Source organism: Dendrobates tinctorius, unplaced genomic scaffold, assembly GCF_039654945.1.
Source record: "Dendrobates tinctorius isolate UK_male_01 unplaced genomic scaffold, ASM3965494v1 ptg000060l, whole genome shotgun sequence".
In the NCBI taxonomy this organism is placed as follows: Eukaryota; Metazoa; Chordata; class Amphibia; order Anura; family Dendrobatidae; genus Dendrobates; species Dendrobates tinctorius.
The window spans coordinates 75482410-75507023 of record NW_027361728.1 but is presented as its reverse complement, the minus strand read 5'-3'; the positions used below and the strand labels follow the sequence as shown (position 1 = coordinate 75507023).

The following is a 24614-nucleotide window of genomic DNA, read 5'->3' as shown; positions in this document are numbered from 1 at the left end:
GCTCAACTCAATGGCAGTAGAGCCAGCTGCACCCACCAGTGCTCACCTCAACGGCAGCCGAGTCGGCTGTACCCGTCAGTGCTCAATTGTCCATTAGACTTTCCTGCCTGCACCTGCGGTTCCTGTCATCTTCTTCATTTGTCTTCATCTGCTGGACATCTCCCCGGGCCATTCCAGCTATCCAATCCTAGGGGTCAGCCGCCATCTACCCAAGGTCAGTCCTGGAGTAGCACCTGGATCACCTGCATTGTCTCTACACGGACTGTGGTGTCGTTAGCTGCTGCGTGTCCGTGGTTGGATTGGGTGAGGCTCCTAGTCACGCCCCTCCAGGTCTTACCTGGGCTTTGGCACAGTGGTTCCACCAACAAGCCAATTCCAGTTTGCACAGGCCATGGAATCCGCTGGCTCCCAGGCATCTTCCATCTCGAACCTATACCACTAGGTCTCCCGCCAGAAGGATCAGCAGGCCAAGATTCTTTCAATTCTACGGTCTGTGAACACCTGTCTTGATACGCGGTCAGTACACTATATGGTAAAACCAATGGTGTTGTTCAAAAGTAGAATTGATCGCGCAAAAAACAAGCCCTCACATGGCCATATTGACCAAAAAATAAAAAAGTTATGGCTCTGGGAAGAAGGGGAGCAAAAAATGAAAACTCAAAATGAAAATACTTTTGGACATGAAGGGGCTAAAGAATCGTCTGTCCTGTGATGTATAATAACATAATACATAAACGGATAGATCACTCTTCTATTAAACTGATTAAAAAATAGTGCTCAACTTACAAATAGTGTCTGTGATTTGTAAACTTTTCAGCATAATTTGCTCATTAAATGCACATCACTCTCTGTGTACATTTAATGCCCTAAAATAAAGAAATATTTCCATTTTTTCCTCTAATTGGTATCTGTAGTGTGACAGATGTTTGTATTGTTGTTATATTAACCCCATATAGGAAAGAAAAGTTAAATTGTCATTTCAACAAACTTTGCATAACAGTACATTCAATAGTACTAGAAAACTATTTAGAAGAGTTATTCGAGTCTATTTTACTTTTTCTTATGACGCTAAGAACTGCCAGGCAGGTAGTTGCTAACTATATGCTTGTTCTACCTGGCACTGGCTCAGAGTGATCACAGACCGCTCCTACTGGCGATTCTGCTGCTTCATTTGACCTCATGTCAACAGAGCAGCTCTCCTTCCAGGCTGCCCAGTCAACGGTGTGTGACTACCAATATCATGCTGATTGACATCCAACTCCCTGCAGTTAGGCAGCAGAGAGCTTGACATCAGCAGTGATACACCGTGAACAGAATAGAGAGGACAAGAAGCAGCTGCTCGGTTGATGTGGCCTCGCAGAAAGTCACACAATCATCAGCATGAGCGGTCTGTGACTACTCAGAGCCTTCAGAGATAGGTGCCAGAAAGAACAAACAGGTAGTTACTGCCTGTAAGAAAAAAATAAAATAGTCCAGGATAACCCTTTAATATATCTTATCAGAGTATGTATCTACATATCTATTTATAAGAGTTCTTCTCCTCCATGTGCCTCCTGAAGTCATCATTCACTCTGAAAAACAGTTGTCTATATGAACGTGTAGGTCATCGGAAGAAGAATAAAATGGTACATTGATATCTGCGATCCAAAGTTTTATTTTAGAGAAATCTATGATTTTATCATTATGTAAATGAGCTGTTAAGATCTATAGGCAGGACACAAATCTCCCCAAGAATCTGCCTCCAGAGCTTATTATACATGAAAGTGGTGACACCAGTGTGAGACATGTAATGACTGACAGTCTGCTCTCCTGATCTACATGTCTCACGCTGGTAACGCCTCTTTCATTTAAAATACTCCCTGGAGGCAGATTCTCATGGAGATCAGTGTCTGGCCCATAGATCTTAAAAGCTCATATTAAGAAAAATGTGGGTTTCTCTGGAATAAGCCTTAGAACTGCAGATATCAAGTTATCATAGTTTTCAACTTTCTATGACCTACATGGCAATATAAACAGTTTAGGCCTCTTTCACACTTCAGATTTTTGTGTCAGTTAAAATCCGCCAAAAAGGCGGACAAACGGATCCGTTCTTAACTGATGTGAACGGATGCCACAGGATCCGTTTTTGGACTGATCCGCAAAATGAGGAAATTTAAAGGAACCGCTGGCCGGGAAGGGGGGAGAGAGAGAGAGAGAGATCCGCACAAAAACGGTTGCGACGGACGGCAATCCGTCAAGATCCGCCAATAATGAAAGTCAATGGGGAAAAAAACGGATCCGCAAAAAGAAATTGCGGATCCATTTTTTTCAAAACCTGGCGGGTTTTGACTGATTGTAAAAAATGGAAGTGTGAAAGAGGCCTTAAGAGAGTTGACCCCACTGACAGATTCTTTTTATTACTGTGGCGCCCCTGAGGCTCAGTCGCCACAGAGGTACTGCACCTACTCCTGAGGTGTGGTATCCCACCATCCAGGTAAGGTGGAGACTCCTGACCACACTCCAACACCTGCACCCCACACCACAAAGTAGTGTAGCAAAGCACCTTCGGCGGCTCCCTGCTTGGAGTATAGCAAAGCACTCATTGGTGGCTCCCTGCTTGGAACACGAAACGTGCTGGGAGGTGGGTGGAGTTAGTTCACATTACAAGGAGCGGGAAGAGTTTAGGATTAGAAGTCAGTTGGTTAGAGAGCTGGAGAGAAGAAGATCCCCAGAGAGAGGGATAGATGGATGGAAGTGCTGCAGCAGATCCCAGTGACCTGGGGCTGCTGGCACGGGAGAGGAAGAGAGAGGGCACCGTAGCCTAAAAGCCTGATTCTCCATAGAAGGAAAGATTAGTACGGAACGTGAGGAGTAAAAGGGAACAGAGGACGTGGGTTAGAAGAGAACCCTTCCTAGAAGTTCTAAGTGCAAGGCCGGGGCCCGGTCCCCGAGGTTGTATGGATACTAATGGCCCTGCAGCAGACACTGGAGGAATAGAAGTAGTGACCACTTTATTCCCACACAAGACTTGGGGGCACAACAGCAACTGGATAGTGAGCCGGGACTTAGTAGCAAGGAGTCCCCGAAGCAGGCTACAGCTGTATGCCGTACAAGTAGAGTTCATAAGATGTACAGTTCATAAGAACATCGGACACTTTGGGAAGTGCATTGAGCAGCAGGGTGGTTTGCTGGTAAAAGGGGAAAAAAAAAAAAATCTTTTAAATCTTCTGCCTGAGCGAGTACTTCACTTCAAGGCGCTATAAGAGGAGACGTTCAGAAAGACACATGTTGGCGGAGTGTTGGAAAGGAGTATTCCATCTGGCCTGGAGGTTGACTGAGTCCCTGACCCGGAGGACACGGCACGGAGGCAGGCACCTGTTTGTACAACAGGGTAAAGCTTTGGAACTACATGCCCTGGTGTCCTCCACTTATTTCTGCGCCAACCTGCCCAGCACTGCTGCATCCTCTGCGCCTGACACTACACCATCTACGTGTCACTTCACCTACACTGCCCTGGGACTACAGCCCTGCCTGTGGAGGGCTATAACATCACTGCTGCACCACACCATCTGTCCCAGAGGATCTGTCTGAAGTGTCGGCTTACATCCACATTGCCGAACACCACAGGTGGCGTCACAAATCACTTATAAACTTTCACTACCACAAGCACACTGAAACAACCCCCTTTTATAATGGGCGCCCAGGGCCACGGGCCGGGTCACTGCTGCCATGACGTCTCCCATTGAAGCTCATCGGGCCCGGTACCGAGTACCCCACAGCCCTGGGTGTGAGGGCGTCCCAATATTACAAAGTGATGGAGAACTTTTAGACATGGAAGGACATAGTTGTAGACAGTAAGCATTACCGTATCACTAGTGAAGTCATATAAAGTTGACTCTTGATCAAAACACTCTGCATCAGAAAGTACTTCTTCATTATCTGGAGGAACGGTCCAGCTGTCTCCTGCAGGTGGGGCATTGGATAACTGGTAGGAAATGGTTTTCAGGGGCCTCCCATCTGCCATTAAAAGATAGACCATCAAATACTGTGCATCCATTGTCATATAACACATACATATTTTAACTAATAATTGCAGATAACTTTTCTTGAGGTTCTACAACTAAAAGGTTCTCATTGATCCTGTCAGAATACTGACAAAGTCATCTTTTCTTATTTTGTCTTATCTAAAGGCAGTTTCTGGCACAGGGATTTATAGAGGACAGGCATATGTAGTTTTACACTAATTAAAACTATATGATAATAAAAGAGTTCTAAAAATGTTGTCTTGGCTCACAAGTAGAGTCATTGACAGCTCTCACTTAAAATCACACGTGCAACATTTTACAGTAAGTCTAAGCTGAGTGGCATCCTCTCTCTCCTATGCTGTCCTCCGATGTACAGTTGCAATCAAAATCAATCAACCCCCAAGGCAAACTCGATTTATTAGCAAAATTACAAACTTTTTTCTGTTCACAATAAATCAAGCAAACAAGAACAATTTAAATAGTGCAACACAACTAATAAAAGTGGTTCATCCAAATTCATCACAAAATTCCACGTGTATTGAATAGTGCACCTTGTGAATTATTCAAGACCTTAATTACCAGATTCTATAGTACTAATTAAAGAACCCTTTACCTGTTATGATCTGCTGCAAATGTGATGTATGGTCAGACATCAGCTTCTGGCAGTGTTCCTGAGGTTATCATCCCATTTCTACTGGAAAATGGCCTCCAATTCACTAATATTCTTGGATTGCGTACTCCAACATCCTTCTTCAAGCCCACCAAATATTTGAAAATCAGGCGGTTGAGGGCCTCTCCAGAATTTTTCAGTACTTCTGAAACCAAGCCTTGATGGACTTTGGGGTATGCTTGGGATCACTCTCCTGCTGGAAGGTCTAATGACAGTTCAGCTTCTTCACAGAAGGGTGATGCTTTCTCCTAGTATTCCCTGATACTTGTTTTAATTCAGTCTGTTCTCCAACCCTGCAGGTTTCCAGTGCTAAAAGAAGCAAAGCAGCCTCAGTGTATCACAGAGTCACTGCCATTATTCACTGTAGTCAGGTTGTTCTTTTCAGCATGCACTGGTAACCCCCGAATTCCCTACTGGTGCCCATCATTTCTCTTTTCCCAAATTGTAACCCCTATGGTTTTGTGATATTGTGGTTCGTGATTGCTGACCTGGCAGGTCCTGAAAACGGATTTGTACCTATTCTAGGAAGTAGGTCAATGCTCAGATATGGAGAATTTTTAATCCCTATATGCATTTGTGACTTTTGCAAAAAAATGGTATGTTGGGTGAACCCAAAACAAAGCTCCAAATTCAGAGCATCACTGAGTCACTGCCATTATTCACTGTAGACAGGTTGTTCTTTTCAGCATATGCTTCATTCTTCCTCCTCCAGACTTAACGATGATCCATAGGTTTGAAAAGCTTAAGTTTTGTTTCATCGTTAAAAAAGAACAGAATTTCGAATCATCTGTGTCTTATAAGGTTATAAGCATATAAAAATTGATGTTTTTGGTGCCTTTGGGTCAGTAGAGGTGTTGGTTTTGGAGTCCACACATTGAGACCTTCAGAATTTATTATGTGCCCTACTGTGCAAACTGAAACCTCAATGCCTGCTGCCAACAAGTCTTACAGAAGGGCTTTTGCATTCACTTGAGGGTGTTGGAGGTCCTACCTCTTCAGAATCTGGTGGTGATCATCTCTTCTTTCTGCCACATCCAAGTAGTGTAACCAGTGTTCTTATACAGTCATATGTAAAAGTTTGGGCACCCCTATTAATGTTAACCTTTTTTCTTTATAACAATTTTGGTTTTTGCAACAGGTATTTCAGTTTCATATATCTAATAACTGATGGACTCAGTTATATTTCTGGATTCAAATGAGGTTTATTGTACTAACAGAAAATGTACAATCTGCATTTAAACAAAATTTGACTGGTGCAAAAGTATGGACACCCTTATCATTTTCTTGATTTGAACACTCCTAACTACTTTTTACCGACTTCCTGAAGCACTAAATTGGTTTTGTAACCTCATTGAGCTTTGAACTTCATAGCCAGGTGTATCAAATCATGAGAAAAGGTATTTAAAGTGGCCACTTGCAAGTAGTTCTCCTATTTGATTCTCCTATGAAGAGTGGCATCATGGGATCCTCAAAACAACTCTCAAATGATCTGAAAACAAACATTATTCAACATAGCTTTTCAGGGGAAGGATACAAAAAGTTGTCTCAGAGATTTAACCAGTCAGTTTCCACTGTGAGGAACATAGCAAGGAAATGGAAGAACACAGGTACAGTTCTTGTTAAGCCCAGAAGTGGCAGGCCAAGAAAAATATCAGAAAGGCAGAGAAGAAGAATGGTGAGAACAGTCAAGGACAATCCACAGACCACCTCCAAAGACCTGCAGCATCATCTTGCTGCAGATGGTGTCACTGTGCATCGGTCAACAATACAGCACACTTTGCACAAGGAGAAGCTGTATGGGAGAGTGATGCGAAAGAAGCCGTTTCTGCAAGCACGCCACAAACAGAGTCGCCTGAGGTATGCAAAAGCACATTTGGACAAGCCAGTTACATTTTGGAAGAAGGTCCTGTGAACTGATGAAACAAAGATTGAGTTGTTTGGTCATACAAAAAGGCGTTATGCATGCGCTGTATTGTTGACTGATGCACAGTGACACCATCTGCAGCAAGATGATGCTGCAGGTCTTTGGAGGTGGTCTGTGGATTGTCCTTGACTGTTCTCACCATTCTTCTTCTCTGCCTTTCTGATATTTTTCTTGGCCTGCCACTTCTGGGCTTAACAAGAACTGTACCTGTGTTCTTCCATTTCCTTACTATGTTCCTCACAGTGGAAACTGACTGGTTAAATCTCTGAGACAACTTTTTGTATCCTTCCCCTGAAAAGCTATGTTGAATAATCTTTGTTTTCAGATCATTTGAGAGTTGTTTTGAGGATCCCATGATGCCACTCTTTATAGGAGAATCAAATAGGAGAACTACTTGCAAGTGGCCACTTTAAATACCTTTTCTCATGATTTGATACACCTGGCTATGAAGTTCAAAGCTCAATGAGGTTACAAAACCAATTTAGTGCTTCAGGAAGTCAGTAAAAAGTAGTTAGGAGTGTTCAAATCAAGAAAATGATAAGGGTGCCCATACTTTTGCACCGGTCAAATTTTGTTTAAATGCAGATTGCACATTTTCTGTTAGTACAATAAACCTCATTTGAATCCAGAAATATAACTGAGTCCATCAGTTATTAGATATATGAAACTGAAATACCTGTTGCAAAAACCAAAATTGTTATAAAGAAAAAAGGTTAACATTAATAGGGGTGCCCAAACTTTTACATATGACTGTAGCTTCGATCTCATATCTCTAGGTAAATTCAAGGTCATTCTCCTTGATTTTTTCTCATAACCATTTAGACCATTCTCCAGACAATTCAAAATTATTAGTGAACTACAGGCCTCTGCCCATGAGGAATAGTTATGTAACACGTTTGCAGCAGGTCATAATAGCAGGTCATAACATTCAAAGGTGCTCTACTAAATATTAAAGTGCTTGTCATGATGGAACTGAATAATAAAGTCATGAAAAGTTGCATTTTGTGTTGAATTTGGAGAATTCGCTTGTATTAGTTGTGTTGAAGTATTTAAATTGCTCTTGTTTATTGCGGACCGCAGAAAGTTTGTATGTTTTGCTAATAATCCTAATATACAATGGAGGTATACAATAAGCCATATTGCACTAATACAAGAAAACTGCCTTTCATCATAGAGCATAGACTGTCTGATTGGTCTCTATATTTTTCGATGTACAACAGATACTAGTCTGTGAGAACAATGACACAACTTCTCTGAGAAGTGTAAAGGGGACGACTGCACCGCGGGTACCTGCATGCCGGGTCTGGAATTGTTTAGGCTGCATCCCCTGTTGCCTGGGGGAAGAGATAGGAAGCCGGACCATCCTCTGAACCCAGGGAGGCGGGGAGATATAAAAAGTAAAGCGTGCGCAGCAGAGCGCAGTTTGGAGCCAACCCAGCACAGTACACAGACAGGTGAGCGGCACCCTCTCTACTCCCCCCACCGAGTAGCGGCGCTGCAACAGGCCGCAGAAGGAGAGTCACCCGCTGTCTACAGAGGGACTGCTGCGCTCAGGGGAGCGGTGTGTTGAGCAGTCCAGAGAGAGGAGTGCTCAGTCCTGGGAGCACCAGCATCGTGCAGACCAGCGTCCGCCGTTTCCCGCCGCCAACAGTGGGGACCAGAGAGAGAGAGGGACATGCAGTGTATGCCCAGTGACTACCAGAAAGGCGCTGTACGCTCAGTGTCCATGAGTACAGCACATGTGCCACATAAGAGGGACCGCATACGGGACAGACACCGGCGCACTTACTTTGCCAATGTATATTTGCCGAGCCGAGCCCCGTTAGGCTTGTAAAGGACTGTGGCCCACACCCTTGTCAGTCACTGCAGCATATGGACTAGGGGCAGCGGAAGGTACCGGAAGGTACCAGAAGATGAGGCATTGTTGTCTACAGGATCCCACTGGAAAAGACTGCCGTTCTTGGCGCTATTGACTTCATAGTCTGAGGAGCTACTGACTTTCTAGCCGGAATTCAATAGAACTGCCGTTACTCTATCCGTTGTTCTTTAACCCTGAATATCCTTTGCAAACTGTACTGTTTTTGTCCTCCCTTTAACTGTTTGCCTCCTTGCCTGGAGTTTTCCCCTGTTAAGTAAAACTGTTAACCCTTGCTCTGCCTCCTGTCCGTCACCGCATCCCGCAACCTGCTTACAGAAGTCCATTGACAGACTACTGGCTTCCATCTACTGTGCATCCATTTTGCTGATAGAATTAGAATTTTCCAGCAGCCCTTAAATGTTATTAGCAGATTTGCCATGGAGATTACAGAACACATTATATTTATAACAATATATTACATTATGGCTGATAACGCACTTCTTTAATATGATATTCGCAGTGGCTACAAGGTAAAGGTTCAATTGTTTATCATTATCCATTAATATTAACAATGATAAAAGGGGTTTAAACTACATTGATTTTAATGTCCTATCCTTACAAGATCGGAGATGGTCCAAACCCGTCACCGGAGTAATCAGCTGTTACCAGCTCTGTTAATAGCAGGATGTACACTGCTTAGTGGCCATTCCTAGGTACTGCAGATCAGCTGCTATTTCATCTGAATACTTTCTAAGCTGGTAACAAGTGATTGGTGAGAATGATGGATGTTAAACCCCAACCTATTTGATATTGGTGACCTATCCTGTTGATAGGTCATTAATAAAATTGTAGTGGACAGCCCTTTTAATTTTGATATGATATTTGTACAACACATTTCTAAAGATTTTCACATTACTGGAATTTCATTGTCCAGTCTCTCCTTGTCTGACAACTTGTAGATTTTTGAGAAGCTCTGGATAGGGACAGAGGCATACACAAAACAGGGAAATATCATATGATAAAGGATAGGTATAAGTGATGGTAGCGCTCGCCTGAAGGTGTTTTGTATATCATCTATAAAGGTTTGGAAAGTCACCACTGTTACCCTGCAGCTGGTGGAAACAGCTCTTCCAGATGTATAATGGCATAAATGGGAGCCGACACATTTAGGTGGGATATGCTGCGGGAAGAAGAGCCTTGGGATTCCAAAACTTTTTTTTTTTTTTTATACTAACGCGTTTCTGCCCTGGACCAGTGCCTTTCCCAAGGTATATAAACCAAGTCAAGTGGTTTTTATACCTTGAGAGAGACGCTGGTCCGGCGCAGAAATGTGTTGGCATTAATAAAAATCATTTTGGAATCCCAAGACTCTTCATTCTTGCGGTGCAGCCACCTAAAGGTGCCAGCATCAAACTTATAGATTGGTCTCTCTTCTCAATGGGCATTGTGCACCTCATAGACCATGATCAAACAATGTGCCTGGAACTACAGGGTTAAACTGTGGCTGTTACTGTTGAACAGTATTCATATTATTAAGGTTACGGTTTAGTCGCAATGGTGCATTGGTGAATTCTTTTCACACTACATGGTGACTGTATGCCCGGCAGCACCATAAAGCAAATAAATGAGTACAATGGAATCAGTACTATTAACCAGAACTAGCAGTTTCCATACATCACACAGAGGGAATTCAGGCTGATTATCTTATATTTATAGAAAAATGAGGTGAGCTGAAAACTAAGGAGCTTATTGTACCAGGTACTTGCACAATAAAAGCCATATAAAGCAAATGAGTGCATTCTGGCCCCAATAAATCACTGACTCTTCCTCATTTACCCGAATCAGCGGTGCAATTTATCAGCCATCCAAACAAAATAAATATTGCAGACTACTACAGTCCATTATACCCGGACCCTTCTTTTAATGGTCATGTAATCCTGAGGATAAAGCTTTTTTATAGTCTGAAGTAGAGGCAGCGTGTAAATACAGCTCCAGCTGGGCACACATGGCTCCTGGACAAGTCAAGGCTTAAAACATATCTAATTATAGGGTTGCACACGGAAACATCACTGTATCAACAGCGTATTATGTGGGAGCTTGTCCATACTGACCAGCTATCCTATTCTGTAAAGCAAAGAAACTACGTATCCATATACAACGGTAGATGTCAGACAGGCATGAATAGCTAACAGAGAAGAGTATACAGAGTAAAGCACAGTGACTTTCCAGCACTGGGGTCCTGGGTTCAAATCCCACCAATGACAACATCTGCAAAGGGTTTGTATGTTCTCCTCGTGTTTGCGTGGGTTTCCTCCAGGTTCTCCGGTTTCCTCCCACCCTCCAAAGACATACTGACAGGGAACTTAGTGTCACGCTGGGTGAAGGATAAGTGAGTGCACAAGAATGGGAAGAGGGAAGGGGGAGCACAAACACTAGGGAAGAGGTGAATGAAGACCCCTAGGCAAATTTAAAATCACCCTGTCTGCCCTAAACAACCCTATATAGGTTCTGCACCTGTCGCCGAGCAGGAACCTAATCCCTGCCTGACCCTAGCGATAGGCCCTACATAGAGAGGGGATGGTGGCGCACTAGTCATTCCCCACTAAAATTAAAGACAGAAAGGGTAGACAGATGGGGGGGAACACTTAGCTTGAGAAGACAACAGAGATGTCACAACAACAATCCTCCATGGGTCCTCAAGGAAGACACTAACCAACTGCTAGAACTTCCAACAAGAATGAGGCAAGTATGAGCTAACACCCACACCATGCTGCAGCAATTGCATGTATTTAAACCTTCAGCACAGGTGTGTGATTAGCAGCAGAGGGTGGAAATAACTATTGGGTCCTAGAGAGAGAAGGATATTGCTCCATAACAGAGATGCAAAAATCAAGATGGTGCTTGAGCTAAACGCAAAGACCTTCTACAGCCTGATCTAGGATGACTGTCTGTCACACCTGACACACCCGTGACACTTAGATTGTGAGCCCCAATCGGACAGGGATCACAATGTCTATAAAGCACTGGGCAATATGATGGTGCTATACAAATTAGTAAAATAAGTAAAATATAGACAGACAAACAGATAATCCAGTGATATCAGAATACAGACTAAGATGTATACTATATGTAGATATGTTTTATTTTTTATTTTTTGCACTTACATTCATTAAAAGTTGTTGGCTCTGTCACAACTGATTCAAAAACTTTTGCCATATGTCTTTCTCTCAGCCTGAGGAAGAATAACACATATTTTAGGCAAACGCTCTTTATTACTAATCAGTGAAACCACATGAGGAATGAGAATTGAACAATTTCACATTTTACTTTTCTTTTATGTTTTAGCCTTTTTTTTCCATATAACATGATGAGAACACTGACCCATTGGTAACTGAGGTTTTCTTTTAGGAGTCCAGCAGCAGTTTTGATCCTGCAAACTGCTGACGCCCTGGGTAGGAGACCTGTAACACAGTTTTAAAATGCCTCTTTGTATGGCTTTATAAGTACCATCACTGTAAAACAGAAGGTTTAATGCTGCGCGTGCTGCTCCCATAAAGGCTTCGATGGTGGTCCTTAATGCTGACGTGATCTCTGCAATCAGTGCATGTCAATCCCTTATTAGTGGAAATGAAAATTGGCTGTGTGTAAATAGCCCTATAGGTAATTATAAGTGTAAAAATTGTCCATTTTGCCCTTTCAAACTAAAAGGAAAATCCCTCAAAATTGGAGCTATTCAACTTGAGGTTAGGAATTTTATTTCTTGCAAAACGTCATTTGTCGTATACGTCATCTCTTGCCCTTGCGGCTTTTTTTATATAGGAAAAACTATCCGCCCATTGTATGTTCGTTTCAGAGAGCATTTCCATTCCATATCCACTGGGAAAGGGGTCCCTCGTTTAATTGATCATGTAAAGGCAATTCGTGGTGGCAATGCAGAATCCTTGCGCTTTGCAGGTATAGAGAGTTTTTTTTACCTAAACAAGGAGGGAATCATCGCAGACTTCTCTTACAAAGAGAAGACAGATGGATTCTACGAGCCAATGCCACAGGACCCCTAGGGTTAAATGAAAAACTCAATATGTCTGTTTTTTGTAAAAGATATATTAATATTCACAGTGTTTTGTTGTGTTTCCATGTATATGGTTTTTGGTTTTAATTTTGTTGCTCATTCATGTCTTTTGTTCACTCTATTAAGTGGGAGTGTGTGTCAGTAACTAGGAGGTGTGTTCACACCTGTGAGTGTATTAAGTTCAACCTTCCTTTTACCTGACTCCAGGACCCGTTGAAGCGTAGGTGCGTGAAGCGGCCGTTGTCCACAGTCTTTACATTACTCCCAAGCCTATGCTTTTTATCCTACAATAAAGTACACTACTTCTGAACGATGAGTGCCATCCTTTCTGTTCTTTTTTCATGATAGTTACTTGTATTTTTTCTGGATTGAGCACCCGTCCTATGGGTAGCTGGCGTGTAGTCCAGGTGTGTGAATTTGCACCGCACTATGGTGCTGTAAGAAAGTGATTGCAGCGGTGCCGAATTTTTTCTTCCACATTGGGCATGTCAATCCTTCTACTTTTGAGTGATGGCTGTAGTGGGCTCCTAGTTGTCTTCCAGAAAAGACTATAAAGTCCATTCTGGAGCTGAAGGCGGTCTGGAGGCCTCACCTTGGAGAGTCTTGTGCCAGACAGATTTGGCGGGAGTCAAAACTGGGCAACAAAACTGAGTGCAGTTAAATGTGTTAAATGAGTCAGATCTAAGCCACAAGTCGGGCAACCGCCACTTTATGCATTCGGTGACATGTCTTCTGTTGTGAACCTGTTCAAGCACCATACTGTTGTAACCACCCGTCTCACATGCCTCCTCACATTATCTCAGAGTTGCCTCCATTTGTTATAGGCCATTTCCTCTTGTGAGCAGTCAACACTAGATGCCTGTTGTCTGTACTACACATCATGGTTCTGCCACTTTACGGGCAGCCCTTCTGTCTCAGAAGGCAGAATGCTCACAACCGTGTGGGGCAATAATGGAAGATGTCATATATCTGCAGTTGCATTGGTCTCTTCTATCTACTGCTCTATAGCATATTTGGGGGGAGCTGCGCGGGTTACTGGAGAATTACAAAGAATAAGCAGCTACAGAAAACTAGGATGAAACTTTCTGCAATTAACCTATATTACAGAGTTTCACATATTCACAAGTACTACTCATTAGGTCTGCAAATAGATTCTGCTGTGTTATATTCTCGCTGTGTTCTAATGATGTGTAGCGCACGAAGAAAAGGAGTCCAGAACTGGGAGTGGAGGTCATCTGTATCCTCTCATCCATGACCGTGGAGGTTAGATGTTCAGAAAACACATACAGATGTAATATTCAGGCATCCTGATACCTGTGGGCACGCAATGTATTTAAAGATTGAGAGTATTAGAAAATAATCATCTAAATATTATCCCCATGAATAGTGCTGGCCTTTATAGGTGTGCAAACTGTGTGCCTGCACAAGATACATCGACCCTAACTAGTAAAAGATGTCTCTGCCCATGATGACCTGGGTATGTGAACTTATACTCACACTCCCATTAGTGACCTGGGTCTAACCTTAGGACATCTACTTGTACGTGGTGCAACCACATTCCCTGGGTTATTTACCGTAGTGTTCAAAATAATAGCAGTGTGTTCAAAAACATGAGTTAGGCTAGCTTCACATTAGAGTTTTTAGCGCAGCGCTTCGTGCGCAACAGAAACGCATGCAAAAAACACATCGTGCGTTTTGCATGTCTTTGCTTTTTTATGCGCATGCGTTTTAACCAGTTTGTAACTCTTAAAACGCACGTCTGCGTTCCCATAGACTGTAATGTGATTTTTTTGCACATTCCGTGCGCATGTGTTTTTTTTGGCACAGGTTGGACGGACCAAAAATGCAACAGGTTGCGTCCGGCGCGCCTAGACGTACACTACAGAAAACCGCATGCGCACGAAAACGCATACAAACGCGTGCAAACGCTAGACCATGCGCCCCCATGTTAAACATAGGGGAGCATGGTGCATGCGCATGGACGCGCACGATGCGCTGCGCTAAAAAACGCTAGTGTGAAACCAGCCTTACTCACAAAATCTTTATACTAGTTTTTATTTCCACGCATTGGGAACATTGCACACTGTTTTCTAATTCTAAACATGAAGAGAAATGTATACAACTTTTAACTACTTCACAGAAAATAACAAAAAATGAACATTGGGCTGTTCTAAAAAAAAGCAGTGTCTGCATTTGTCGTTACATACAATATGTACTATTTTTGTGGATTTAGCATTCCTGTGAATCACTAACCTAATATTTAGTTGTATACCCACAGATTTTTAGAACTGCTTAACATCTATGTTGCATAGAGGCAACCAACTTCTGGCATCTGTCACCTGTTATTCCAGCCCAGGATGCTTGGGCTACATCCCACAATCTATTGGCATTTCTTGGCTTTGCTTCAGAAATGGCATTTTTTATGTCACCCCACAAGTGTTCTATCGGATTAAGGTCCAGGGATTGGGCTGGACACTCTGTAACCTCAATTGTGTTGGACTGGAACCAAGATTTTGCTCGTTTATTGGTGTGTTTAAGGTCGTTGTCTTGTTGAAACACCCATTTCAAGGGCAGATCCTCTTCAGCGTAAGGCAACATGACCTCCAAGTATTTTTATATATGTAAACTGGTCCATAATCCTTGACAGGCGGTAAGTAGGCCCACTACCATAGTAAGAGAAACATGCTCATATCATGATGCTTGCACCACCATGCTTCACCGTCTTCAGCAAGTACTGTGGCTTGAATGCAGAGTTTGGGGGTCGTCTGACGAACTGTTTACGGCCCTTGGACCCAAAAAGAAGAATTTTACTTTCATCAGTCCACAAAATGTTTCTCCATTTCTCTTTAGACCAGTTGGTGTGTTCTTTGGCAAATTGTATCCGCTTCAGTACATGTCTTTTTTTAACCGTGGGACTTTGCGAGGACTTCTTGCTAAGAGATTAGCTTCACACAGATGTCTTCTAACTGTCACAGTACTCACAGGAAACGTGAGACTGTCTGTGATCATCCTGGAGCTGATCATTGGCTGAGCTTTTGCCATTCTGGCTATTCTTCCATCCATTCGAATAGTAGTCTTCCATTATCTTACACGTATCTCTAGTTTGGCTTTCAATTCTAAAGCATTGTAGATCATTTTAGCTGAACAGCCGATCACTGTCTGCACTTCTTTATAAGTTTTACCCTCTCCAATCAACTTTTTAATCAAAGTGCAATGTTCTTGGGAACAATGTCTCAAACGACCCATATTTCTCAGGCTTTCAAGGAGAAATGCATATACAACCTGTCCTGGCTTCACTCTTAAATAAGGGTCACCTGATTCACACCTGTTTCTTCACAGAATGATTGACCTCACTAATTGACCACCACACTGCTATTATTTTGAACCCCCCTTTCAATTAATTATTCTAATACACAGACTCAAAAACCTGCAGATCATGAATGTGGAGTCTGGTGGTTTACTTAGAGTCTACTGCACCTACTGGTAAATTGTTTGACATGTGGTAATATAATTTATACCAAAAACAGTGATTAATCAGGTTAGTCATATTAGACTGCTATTATTTTGAACACTACTGTATGTCACAGTTTTGCTTAGACAACTGTTTGGCCATGTTATCTGAGCACATCCCAAATTGTAACTGGAGCGTTAAATGACTGTTCTGCTTGGGCACTATACATTACAAATAGGATGGCAGGCATTGATAGAAGGTATTGTACAGGACACTAAGTAACCTACCAACCAGCCACTGCCCATGAATGCCCACATCTGACAATGGCAAATCTCTAGATTTCAGAGATTACAGACATTGTTTTAAGGAAAATGAACAGTTCCCAAACAATGATTAAATCCATCTGGCGGCTAGTGGAAACTCATGTCAACACTGCCCAAATTTCGGAACCACAGCTTATTACTTGCAATCTGCCACCATTAAATGACATCTGTAAATGGAGCACAGAAAGGAACGACAGTCGTCTAGCTCTTAAGTGAGGATAGACATTTTGCCGTTGTAATGGGCTGGAAGAGTTCATGTGAATTTTGATAGGAAATGAATACTTTACAAATACAATGTCACTAGGAAATATTCCAGGTCATTTTATTTACATTTTCCAGTAGACGCGAGTATTTTTTCATGACATGTATTTCCATATACACAACGCTTCATCATTAGTCTGCCGGGTTTCAGGAGCTCCTAGAATAACAGTTGGGGAGGATCAGTGCAGATAGGACTTTACCTCTGTGCCGTCTTCTCTTTTGCTTTTTGTCTCTCAACCTCACTTCCATAAGGTCCATGGGGGGCCACCGAGATGACCTCGATTTCATCTTTTTGAAGCAGTCGCTTCTCTTCTTTCAGCAGATACTGGAACATGTTTCTGAACTGCCTGCAGCAAAAAATCTGAAAGTGTCTTGTATTAGTTTTATTGGCTTGAAAATGACTGTGCCCCCGTATTTCCAGAGAAAATGTATATATATATAGACATAGCTTCTAATACACACTCGATCCTTTGAAATCCATTAAAATGTGTTTTCCCTGTTGATCTTAGTTCTTGATAACATTACACATCCTAGATTGGATTTCAGCTCCGCAATATACAGCATATGTACAGTAGACGCCATATTTCCCCATCACCTAGCCTGCCCTTTCCTGGAAGGTGTATGCACGGGCTACACGTTAAGCCCAATATAGTGTTTGATATACTAGGCTTATCTGTACTTTACAGTTACTCATATTCAGGGCTGGGCTTGGACTCCAATGATGATCTACAAATTGAATATCCTTTTTGATAATCACCTCTCATTATGCCTTTATTACAAAATCACCCCCTCATCATTACCCCTTTAAACACGGACCCATCATTGTGCATCACACTGTGCTTGCCAAAGGAAATAAAAATACACTAATACTCCCATGCTGATGCTATCCTTTTCTTCATCCACCACAGTCTCTGGGTCAATGCAGGCGGTGCAGTGAATTGATACCATCATGCCACGTGACATCCCCCTTGTGAAACCATCCGATTTCAAGGTTACTGGATGAACCCATTTGGTAGCCTGTAAGACTAAAGTGGCGGAGCAGTGAGCTGATGGCTCCTAGTTCCACTATAGTTCCTAACAGTATCGACGTCCTGAGCATGCCAATTGTGTTAAAACGGTTGCTGGCTAAAGTAAAACAATGCCAAACCAGCCCATCTGGTTTTTACCAGAATTGCCAGATGGCCAGTTCAGCCCTGCTCATATGTCTACGTCTTATACATCATTTTAGCATGTGGGAAACCTTTCTAAAGAAAAAGTGAAATACGTAAAGACAGTGGGACAGATTTACTATTATTATTTTGCAGGTGTTTGGGTGATTTGGCTTTGGGTAAATTATATTCTTAAGGAAAAACTGTTGCACAGTTAATAATAATTGCTCGCACTTTTGTAACACAGTTTAATTTTAAGTGAAAATTCAGGCAAATTTCATAATTAATAAAATAGCGTTTATTTCACTTTGGCCCCTCAAATGTATCTTTCCAAGGTGACTATTGTAGACTGTTAAAGGGAATCTGACTGCAGGTTTTTGCTATGCAATCTGAGAGCAGCATGACTTAGGGACAGAGACCCTGATTCCAGCGATGTATCACTTAGCTTAATCAGTGCTGGGGGCATGGCTGGACTACTCTGCACTTGTCCTCTAGTGATAATTTCCTGCTGATAAAACACTGATTGTATTGAAACCGCAAAATTCAGCCTAGTAAGTGACACATTACTGGAATCCGGGTCTCTTCCACTACATCATGGTGCTCTTGGATTACATAGCATAAATCTGCTGACAGATTCCCTTTAACACCAAGTAATAAAACAGCTGCAGGTCACCGACTATTCCGCAGCAGTTGTCTCTGACATCACTTCCTGCTTTGCAGCTATTATCTGGAGCAGAACGACTGACTTCCTGCTTTGCCGCCTCCTACATATGGAAACATATGGAATTTTGAGCCAATGAACACTTAGGGCACATGCGCACGTTCAGTATTTGCTGAGTTTCTTTATCTCAGTATTTGTAAGCCAAAATCAGGAGAAGAACAATCAGTGGAAAAGTATAATAGAAACACGTCACCACTTCTGGATTTATCACCCACTCCTGGTTTTGGATTACAGATACTGAGGTAAAATACTGACCAAATACTGACCAACAGTTAGGTTACATTCACACGTTCAGTATTTGGTCAGAGAGTGTTGGGTGTAACAGCGCCCCCGGCACTGACTGACAGACGGCACTAATGCTGAGCTGGCTGTCAGTCAGTGCTGGGGGTCTGTTTACTGAACCACCCCTGTGACTGCAAGCTGAACGGTAACCAAGAGGAATAAAGTTCATTTTCTCCCGGCAGCGGGGCTCTCAATGCAGGTGCCAGGCAGGTTCAGAACGCTATTAACCTGCAGCCTAACCTCATAACTGCAGGTTAATAGCGTTTTACACGTGATCGATTAAAAAGTTAAAAGCGGTGTCTCTGCAGCCCACTGCATCAGTAGCTTTTTATTTGCAGCATGGCAATGGGTAGGAATGTGATATAATGCTTCTTGGGTGGGCCTACACTTTGAGGAGGGACAACAATTGATGGGAGACTCACCATGTACTGTACTTCACTTGCTAAAAAAGACTCCTCAGCTAGATCACTATCTACAGTATATCCTCAGTATCAGAACAGTGGGGTCTAACATCCCGCACTCCCCTCCGATCAGCTGCTATCAGCTCTAGTGATGTCTGCATGTGCGCAGTGTACAGAGCCGGATCAGCACCGCTCCATTCACTATGTAGTGGCTGTTCCCAAAGGCTGCAGCTCAGCTCCTACTGTACCCGACCACGGCAACTCCACAGTGTATGGCGCTGTGCTGATCTGACTTCATACACGGCTTTGCCCACCACTGGAGCTACGTATAGCTGATCAGTGGAGGTGCCGTCACCGATCTGATATTGATGACTAGAGTTGAGCAACTTTTGGTTTTTTAGGGTCGCGTTTCGTTTCGTGAAACCCGACTTTTCCAAAAGTCGGGTCGAGCAAGATCGTCCGATTATAGGGAAAAGTCGGGGTCGTCCCGAAACACGAAACCCAATGTAAGTCAATGGGGAATAAAAGTCGGCAGTGAGGACAGGAAACACACCTACAGTGCCCATTTGAATGCCAAAAGCATCAATTCTTCTTACTTAAGCTTGTCAACCTTAATTAACTCCATAATACAAGTTACGCACTGAAAAATGGGGGTTATTTGGCTAAAGTTGTGGGGGGGGAGGGCTGGCTGCAGGTTTTCATGCGCCCTGGGCGAAAGAGCGCCCCTTTAACACATACCACAACTCATCATGCTCCGATACGGCAGAGAAATAGCGGTATAGTACAATGAAAAATACCTCACTTTTTACATCTCATGACGAGGCCCATCTATTTCTCCATACAGAATCACTGGTCCCATATAATGTTTGAAACAGTATATGATGAGCTCCACATAATGCTACAGTATATGTTGGTCCCCATGGATGAAGCTCCACTGTCTTATGGGCCCAAATAATGCTCCAAACATAATGGGCCCCATTTCTAATGCTCTAGTGTATAATGGGCCCTGTAAATGCTGCTCCAGTGTCTGATGTCCACCTTTGGAATGTTCCACTGTATGGTGGGCCCCATCTATCATTCTCCAGAGTACAGTGCTCCCCAAAAATTGCTGTCCCAACATTGAAAACAATCAAATAAGTATCCTCGCTAGGGAATCCCTGTACTTGTCTGGATTCCTCGTCGTCCCCATCTTCCATCTCACTGCACAGTATTTCAACTTTGCAAGTGCTGTGATCCTGGGCAAGCAGGGGGGGCCCACTCGTTGGCGACGGCACTGGCACAGGGCCCCTGATAGTACGGTGGTGTGTCTGATGGCGGGTGGGCCGAACCTGCACTTTCATCTGCAGCTTCCTCTTTGTCACCGTGTAAGATGGAACTGTATATGGGAAGGGTAACCTGAGTTTCATCAGGGTCAGATTCAGGTCGTGTAGCGTGCGAGGGGAATGTAGTGGTCTGGGTCAATGTACCAGCAGATTCATCGAGCAGTGGCTGGGCATCAGTGCACTTGTGTCGCCCCCAGGAGTACGGTCGCCACAGTGGCATTACCTTCTTCCTAGGGAGTGTGATGTCATGCTTGGGAGCAACGAACGATCTCTCTAGCAGGTTAACTGATTGGGCGGCGTTATTCCCACGAGTCATGACCCTCCAAACAGCGTTCATGAAGGCAAAGTGTTTGTTTTACGTGGGCAGTATGGTTGCAAAGCTGAACCTTAAAGGAATGTCCAGAAGGGCACCACCAGGAGTGGAGCCTACGGTTAAATTCGACTCCACCTGGGAAACCTCAACCATGCCAGCTACAGAACAGATGCACACATTGCAAGCTTAATTCCGTTAACGAACGAGACTCCGTCATGCCCCGCGGTCCGAGTCCGGCTTACTAGAGGGACACGTGAGGCTCTGGCACATGAGATTGGCCAATAACTGGTGTGTCATGCCCTTACATGTCCGTGGCTGCATGTGCGCTACACTGAAAAAAGGCCAGCGTTTGTCGCTTACAGGTGCAGATAACCCGCTGAACAACGTTAGTGATGGGGATCACTGATTACAATTATTACCTGCGAACAATGATTTCCCAGTAAGTGCAGGTCAACCGCAGTTCCGGAAATAGGCCTAACCGTCATTCCTGAAAAAATGAAAAACTTACGTGTGCAAACCACAGGTGCTGTAGCTTGCTTAACAGCTCGCCAGCCGTTCTCACGCCCAGTATGGATTACACGTGATTGCACAAAGGTTAGAAAGGGTACCGTATCCCCGGATAACATGTATGGATAGCGTACACATTCAAAATATATGTCTCAGGAGGCAGGCTCAGACGGTGTTAGGCCCAGTATGGATTGCACGTGATTGCACAAAGGTTAGAAAGGGTACCGTATCCCCGGATAACATGTATGGATAGCGTACACATTCAAAATATATGTCTCAGGAGGCAGGCTCAGACGGTGTTAGGCCCAGTATGGATTGCACGTGATTGCACAAAGGTTAGAAAGGGTACCGTATCTCCAGATAACATGTATGGATAGCGTACACATTCAAAATATATGTCTCAGGAGGCAGGCTCAGACGGTGTCAGGCCCAGTATGGATTGCACGTGATTGCACAAAGGTTAGAAAGGGTACCGTATCCCCGGATAACATGTTTGGATAGCGTACACATTCAAAATATATGTCTATACATCAGGAGGCAGGCTCAGACGGTGTCAGGCACAGTATGGATTTGACGGCCCAGATTACACAGTGGAGGAGCAGGGAGAGGTAAAAATTGCAAATGCTGGGGCCCTGCCCAAGCAAGGGGGGCCCACTCGTGGGCGTCGGTACTGGCACTGGGCCCCTCATAGTACAGCGGTGTGTCTGACGGCGGGTGTGCACCACCACCGTCAGAGACACTTGATTGCACTATGAGGGACCCTGTGCCAGTGCCCGCGCCCAAGAGTCGGCCTACCCACCTGTCCAGGGCAACGGCACTCGCACGGTGTCGTGCGCTAGGTGGTGACCCCGGCCATGGGGGGAGGCAGCACAGTTAGGGAGTTTTAGAAAGTGGCATATGTTGATGTTGGACATTCAGCTGATGCAAAAGGCGAAATAGGAGAAGTCCCAGGAAGAGGTGGACCAAAGCAAGCCATTTTTCTGTCACCCTATGTGTCATCAGGGGAAGGTGGGACAAAATCCTTGGAAACCCATGCGTGGTTCATTTTAATGAAGGTTAGATCATCCACATTTTGGGTTGACAGACGGGTCCTTTTTTCTGTCAGGATTGATCCAGCTGCACTGAAGACTCTTTCTGATAGCACACTTGCAGCTGGGCAAGCGAGCTCCTGTAAGGCATATTGGGCCAATTCAGGCCAGGTGTCCAGTTTAGCGGCCCAATAGTCAAAGGGGAATGACCTGTGTGGGAGAACATCGATATGGGAGGAAAAGTAGTTTGTAACCATAGTTGACAACTGCTGTCTCCTGTCACTTTCCATCGATGCAGTATTACCAGTTGTGTGAGCGGTATTTGAAAAATCAGTCCACAACATTGTCATGAAACCCCTGTCTCCAACGCCACTTCTGCTGTGTGTACCACGAACACCTCTGCCAAGCTGCCCCCGGCCCGTACGGCTCGTGTGAGAACCATCACCGCTGCTGTGTGCTGGGAATGCCTCAAGCAACCGATTTACCAGAGTTGCTTGTTTATTAGCCAATATTAGGTCAAGGTTCTCCTGTGGCATGATGTTTTGTAATTTGCCTTTATAGCGTGGATCCAGGATGCTGGCCAACCAGTAGTCGTCATCGTTCATCATTTTGGCAATGCGGGGGTCCCTTTTTAGGATCCGCAAGGCATAATCTGACATGTGGGCCAATGTTCCCGGTGTCAATGATGCACTGCGAGTGCTGGGTGGAGGAGCACTTTCTGGCAAATCCACATCCCTCCAGTCACGCACAAACCCTGTACCAGACCTTGCCACGCCAACATTTTCACTTGCCCCACGAGATGCATCCTCCTCCCCTAAGTAATCATCCCCATCATCATCCTCCTCCTCCTCTTTTCCTCCACCTCGTCCAGGAGAGGTCCCTGAGCAGACAATGGCTGAATATCATCAAGGATTCCCTCCTCCTCTTCCTCCTCATCAACATTGGCTGCAGACGCCTGCTCCTTAAGGTGCGTCAAAGTTTGCATGAGCAGACGCATAAGTGGGATGCTCATGCTTAGGATGGCGTCGTCTGCGCTTACCAGCCGTGTGCATTCCTCAAAACACTGAAGGACTTTACAGAGGTCTTTCAGCTTCGACCACTGCACACCTGTCAACTCCATGTCTGCTCTCAAAGTGCCTGGCCGTGTATCCTCCCACAAATGCATTATGGCCTGCCTCTGCTCGCACAGCCGCTCCACCATGTGCAGGGTGGAGTTCCACCTTGTTGCAATGTCGATAATGAGGCGGTGGTTGGGAAGGTGGAGCAATCGCTGCAGCTTCTGCATACGAACGGAGTGTACAGGCGACCGGCGGATGTGCGCGCACAGTCTTCGCACCTTCTGGAGCAGGGCTGTTAACTCCGGATAATTTTTGAGGAAGCACTGCACCACCAGGTTCAAGGTGTGAGCCAAGCAAGGTATGTGGCTGAGTTTTGAAAGGGCTATGGCTGCCACAAAATTACGGCCGTTATCACTAACTACCTTGCCTGCCTCAAGATGTACACTGCCCAGCCATGACTCAGTTTGTCGCTTCAAGTACTCGGCCAGCACCTCGGCGGTGTGTCTGTTGCCCAAACACATCATCTGCAACACAGCCTGCTGACGCTTTCCACTAGCTGCTCGATAGGGGGACACATCGTGTGCAACAGTGGCAGCTGCAGATGGAGTGCTCGTACGACTGCGCTCTGTGGACGAGCTTTCGCTTCTGGAGGAGGAGGAGGAGGAGGAGGGTCGAACGCCTACAGCCAACTGTTTCCTATACCGTGGGCTAGGCAGCACTGTCCCACCACCGCTGTCCCCTGTGGACCCTGCATCCACCACATTAACCCAGTGCGCAGTGATGGACACGTAACGGCCCTGGCCATGCCGACTGGACCATGCATCAGTTGTGAGGTGCACCTTTCCGCTCACTGACTGCTTGAGTGCATGGACAATGCGGTCTTTCACATGATGGTGGAGGGCTGGGATGGCTTTGCGAGAGAAGAAGTGGCGACTGGGTAGGTCATAGCGTGGTACTGCATAGGCCATGAGTTCGCGGAAAGCTGTGCTTTCCACCAACCGAAAGGGCATCATCTCAAACGAGATTAGTTTGGCAATGTGGGAGTTCAAACCCAGTGTACGCGGATGAGAGACTGAGTACTTTCTTGACCTACTCATAGTGTCTGGGAGGGTGAGCTGGACTTGAGAGCTACATATGGTGGAAGTAGCGGTGGACAGGGCGGACTGAGAGAGGGTTGATGATGGTGATGGAGTTGGTGTTCTTTCTGATGGCCTAGAATCAGTCTTTCGTTGATATAACAGTGGGATTCCCTGACTGCTGTGGCCTTGCAACGA

At 44.5% G+C, this 24614-nt stretch overlaps 1 protein-coding gene across 7 annotated transcripts in view; it reads right to left on the bottom strand.

Annotated features, from left to right (window-relative positions):
- The window catches only part of SIAH2 (siah E3 ubiquitin protein ligase 2), a 200541-nt gene that overhangs the window by 36318 nt on the left and 139609 nt on the right, over positions 1-24614 (bottom strand). For 5 of the 7 annotated variants that reach the window (XM_073579066.1, XM_073579068.1, XM_073579064.1 and 2 more), the window contains exons 8-10: positions 16761-16921; positions 11621-11688; positions 3845-3996 (exon numbers count right to left, since the gene is read on the bottom strand). In XM_073579066.1, the coding sequence (XP_073435167.1) occupies positions 3845-3996; positions 11621-11688; positions 16761-16921 (381 nt within the window). Of the gene's footprint in view, positions 1-3844; positions 3997-11620; positions 11689-11837; positions 12536-16760; positions 17586-24614 lie in introns of those variants that run through there. The other 2 variants (XM_073579069.1, XM_073579071.1) reach the window with 2 other exon arrangements.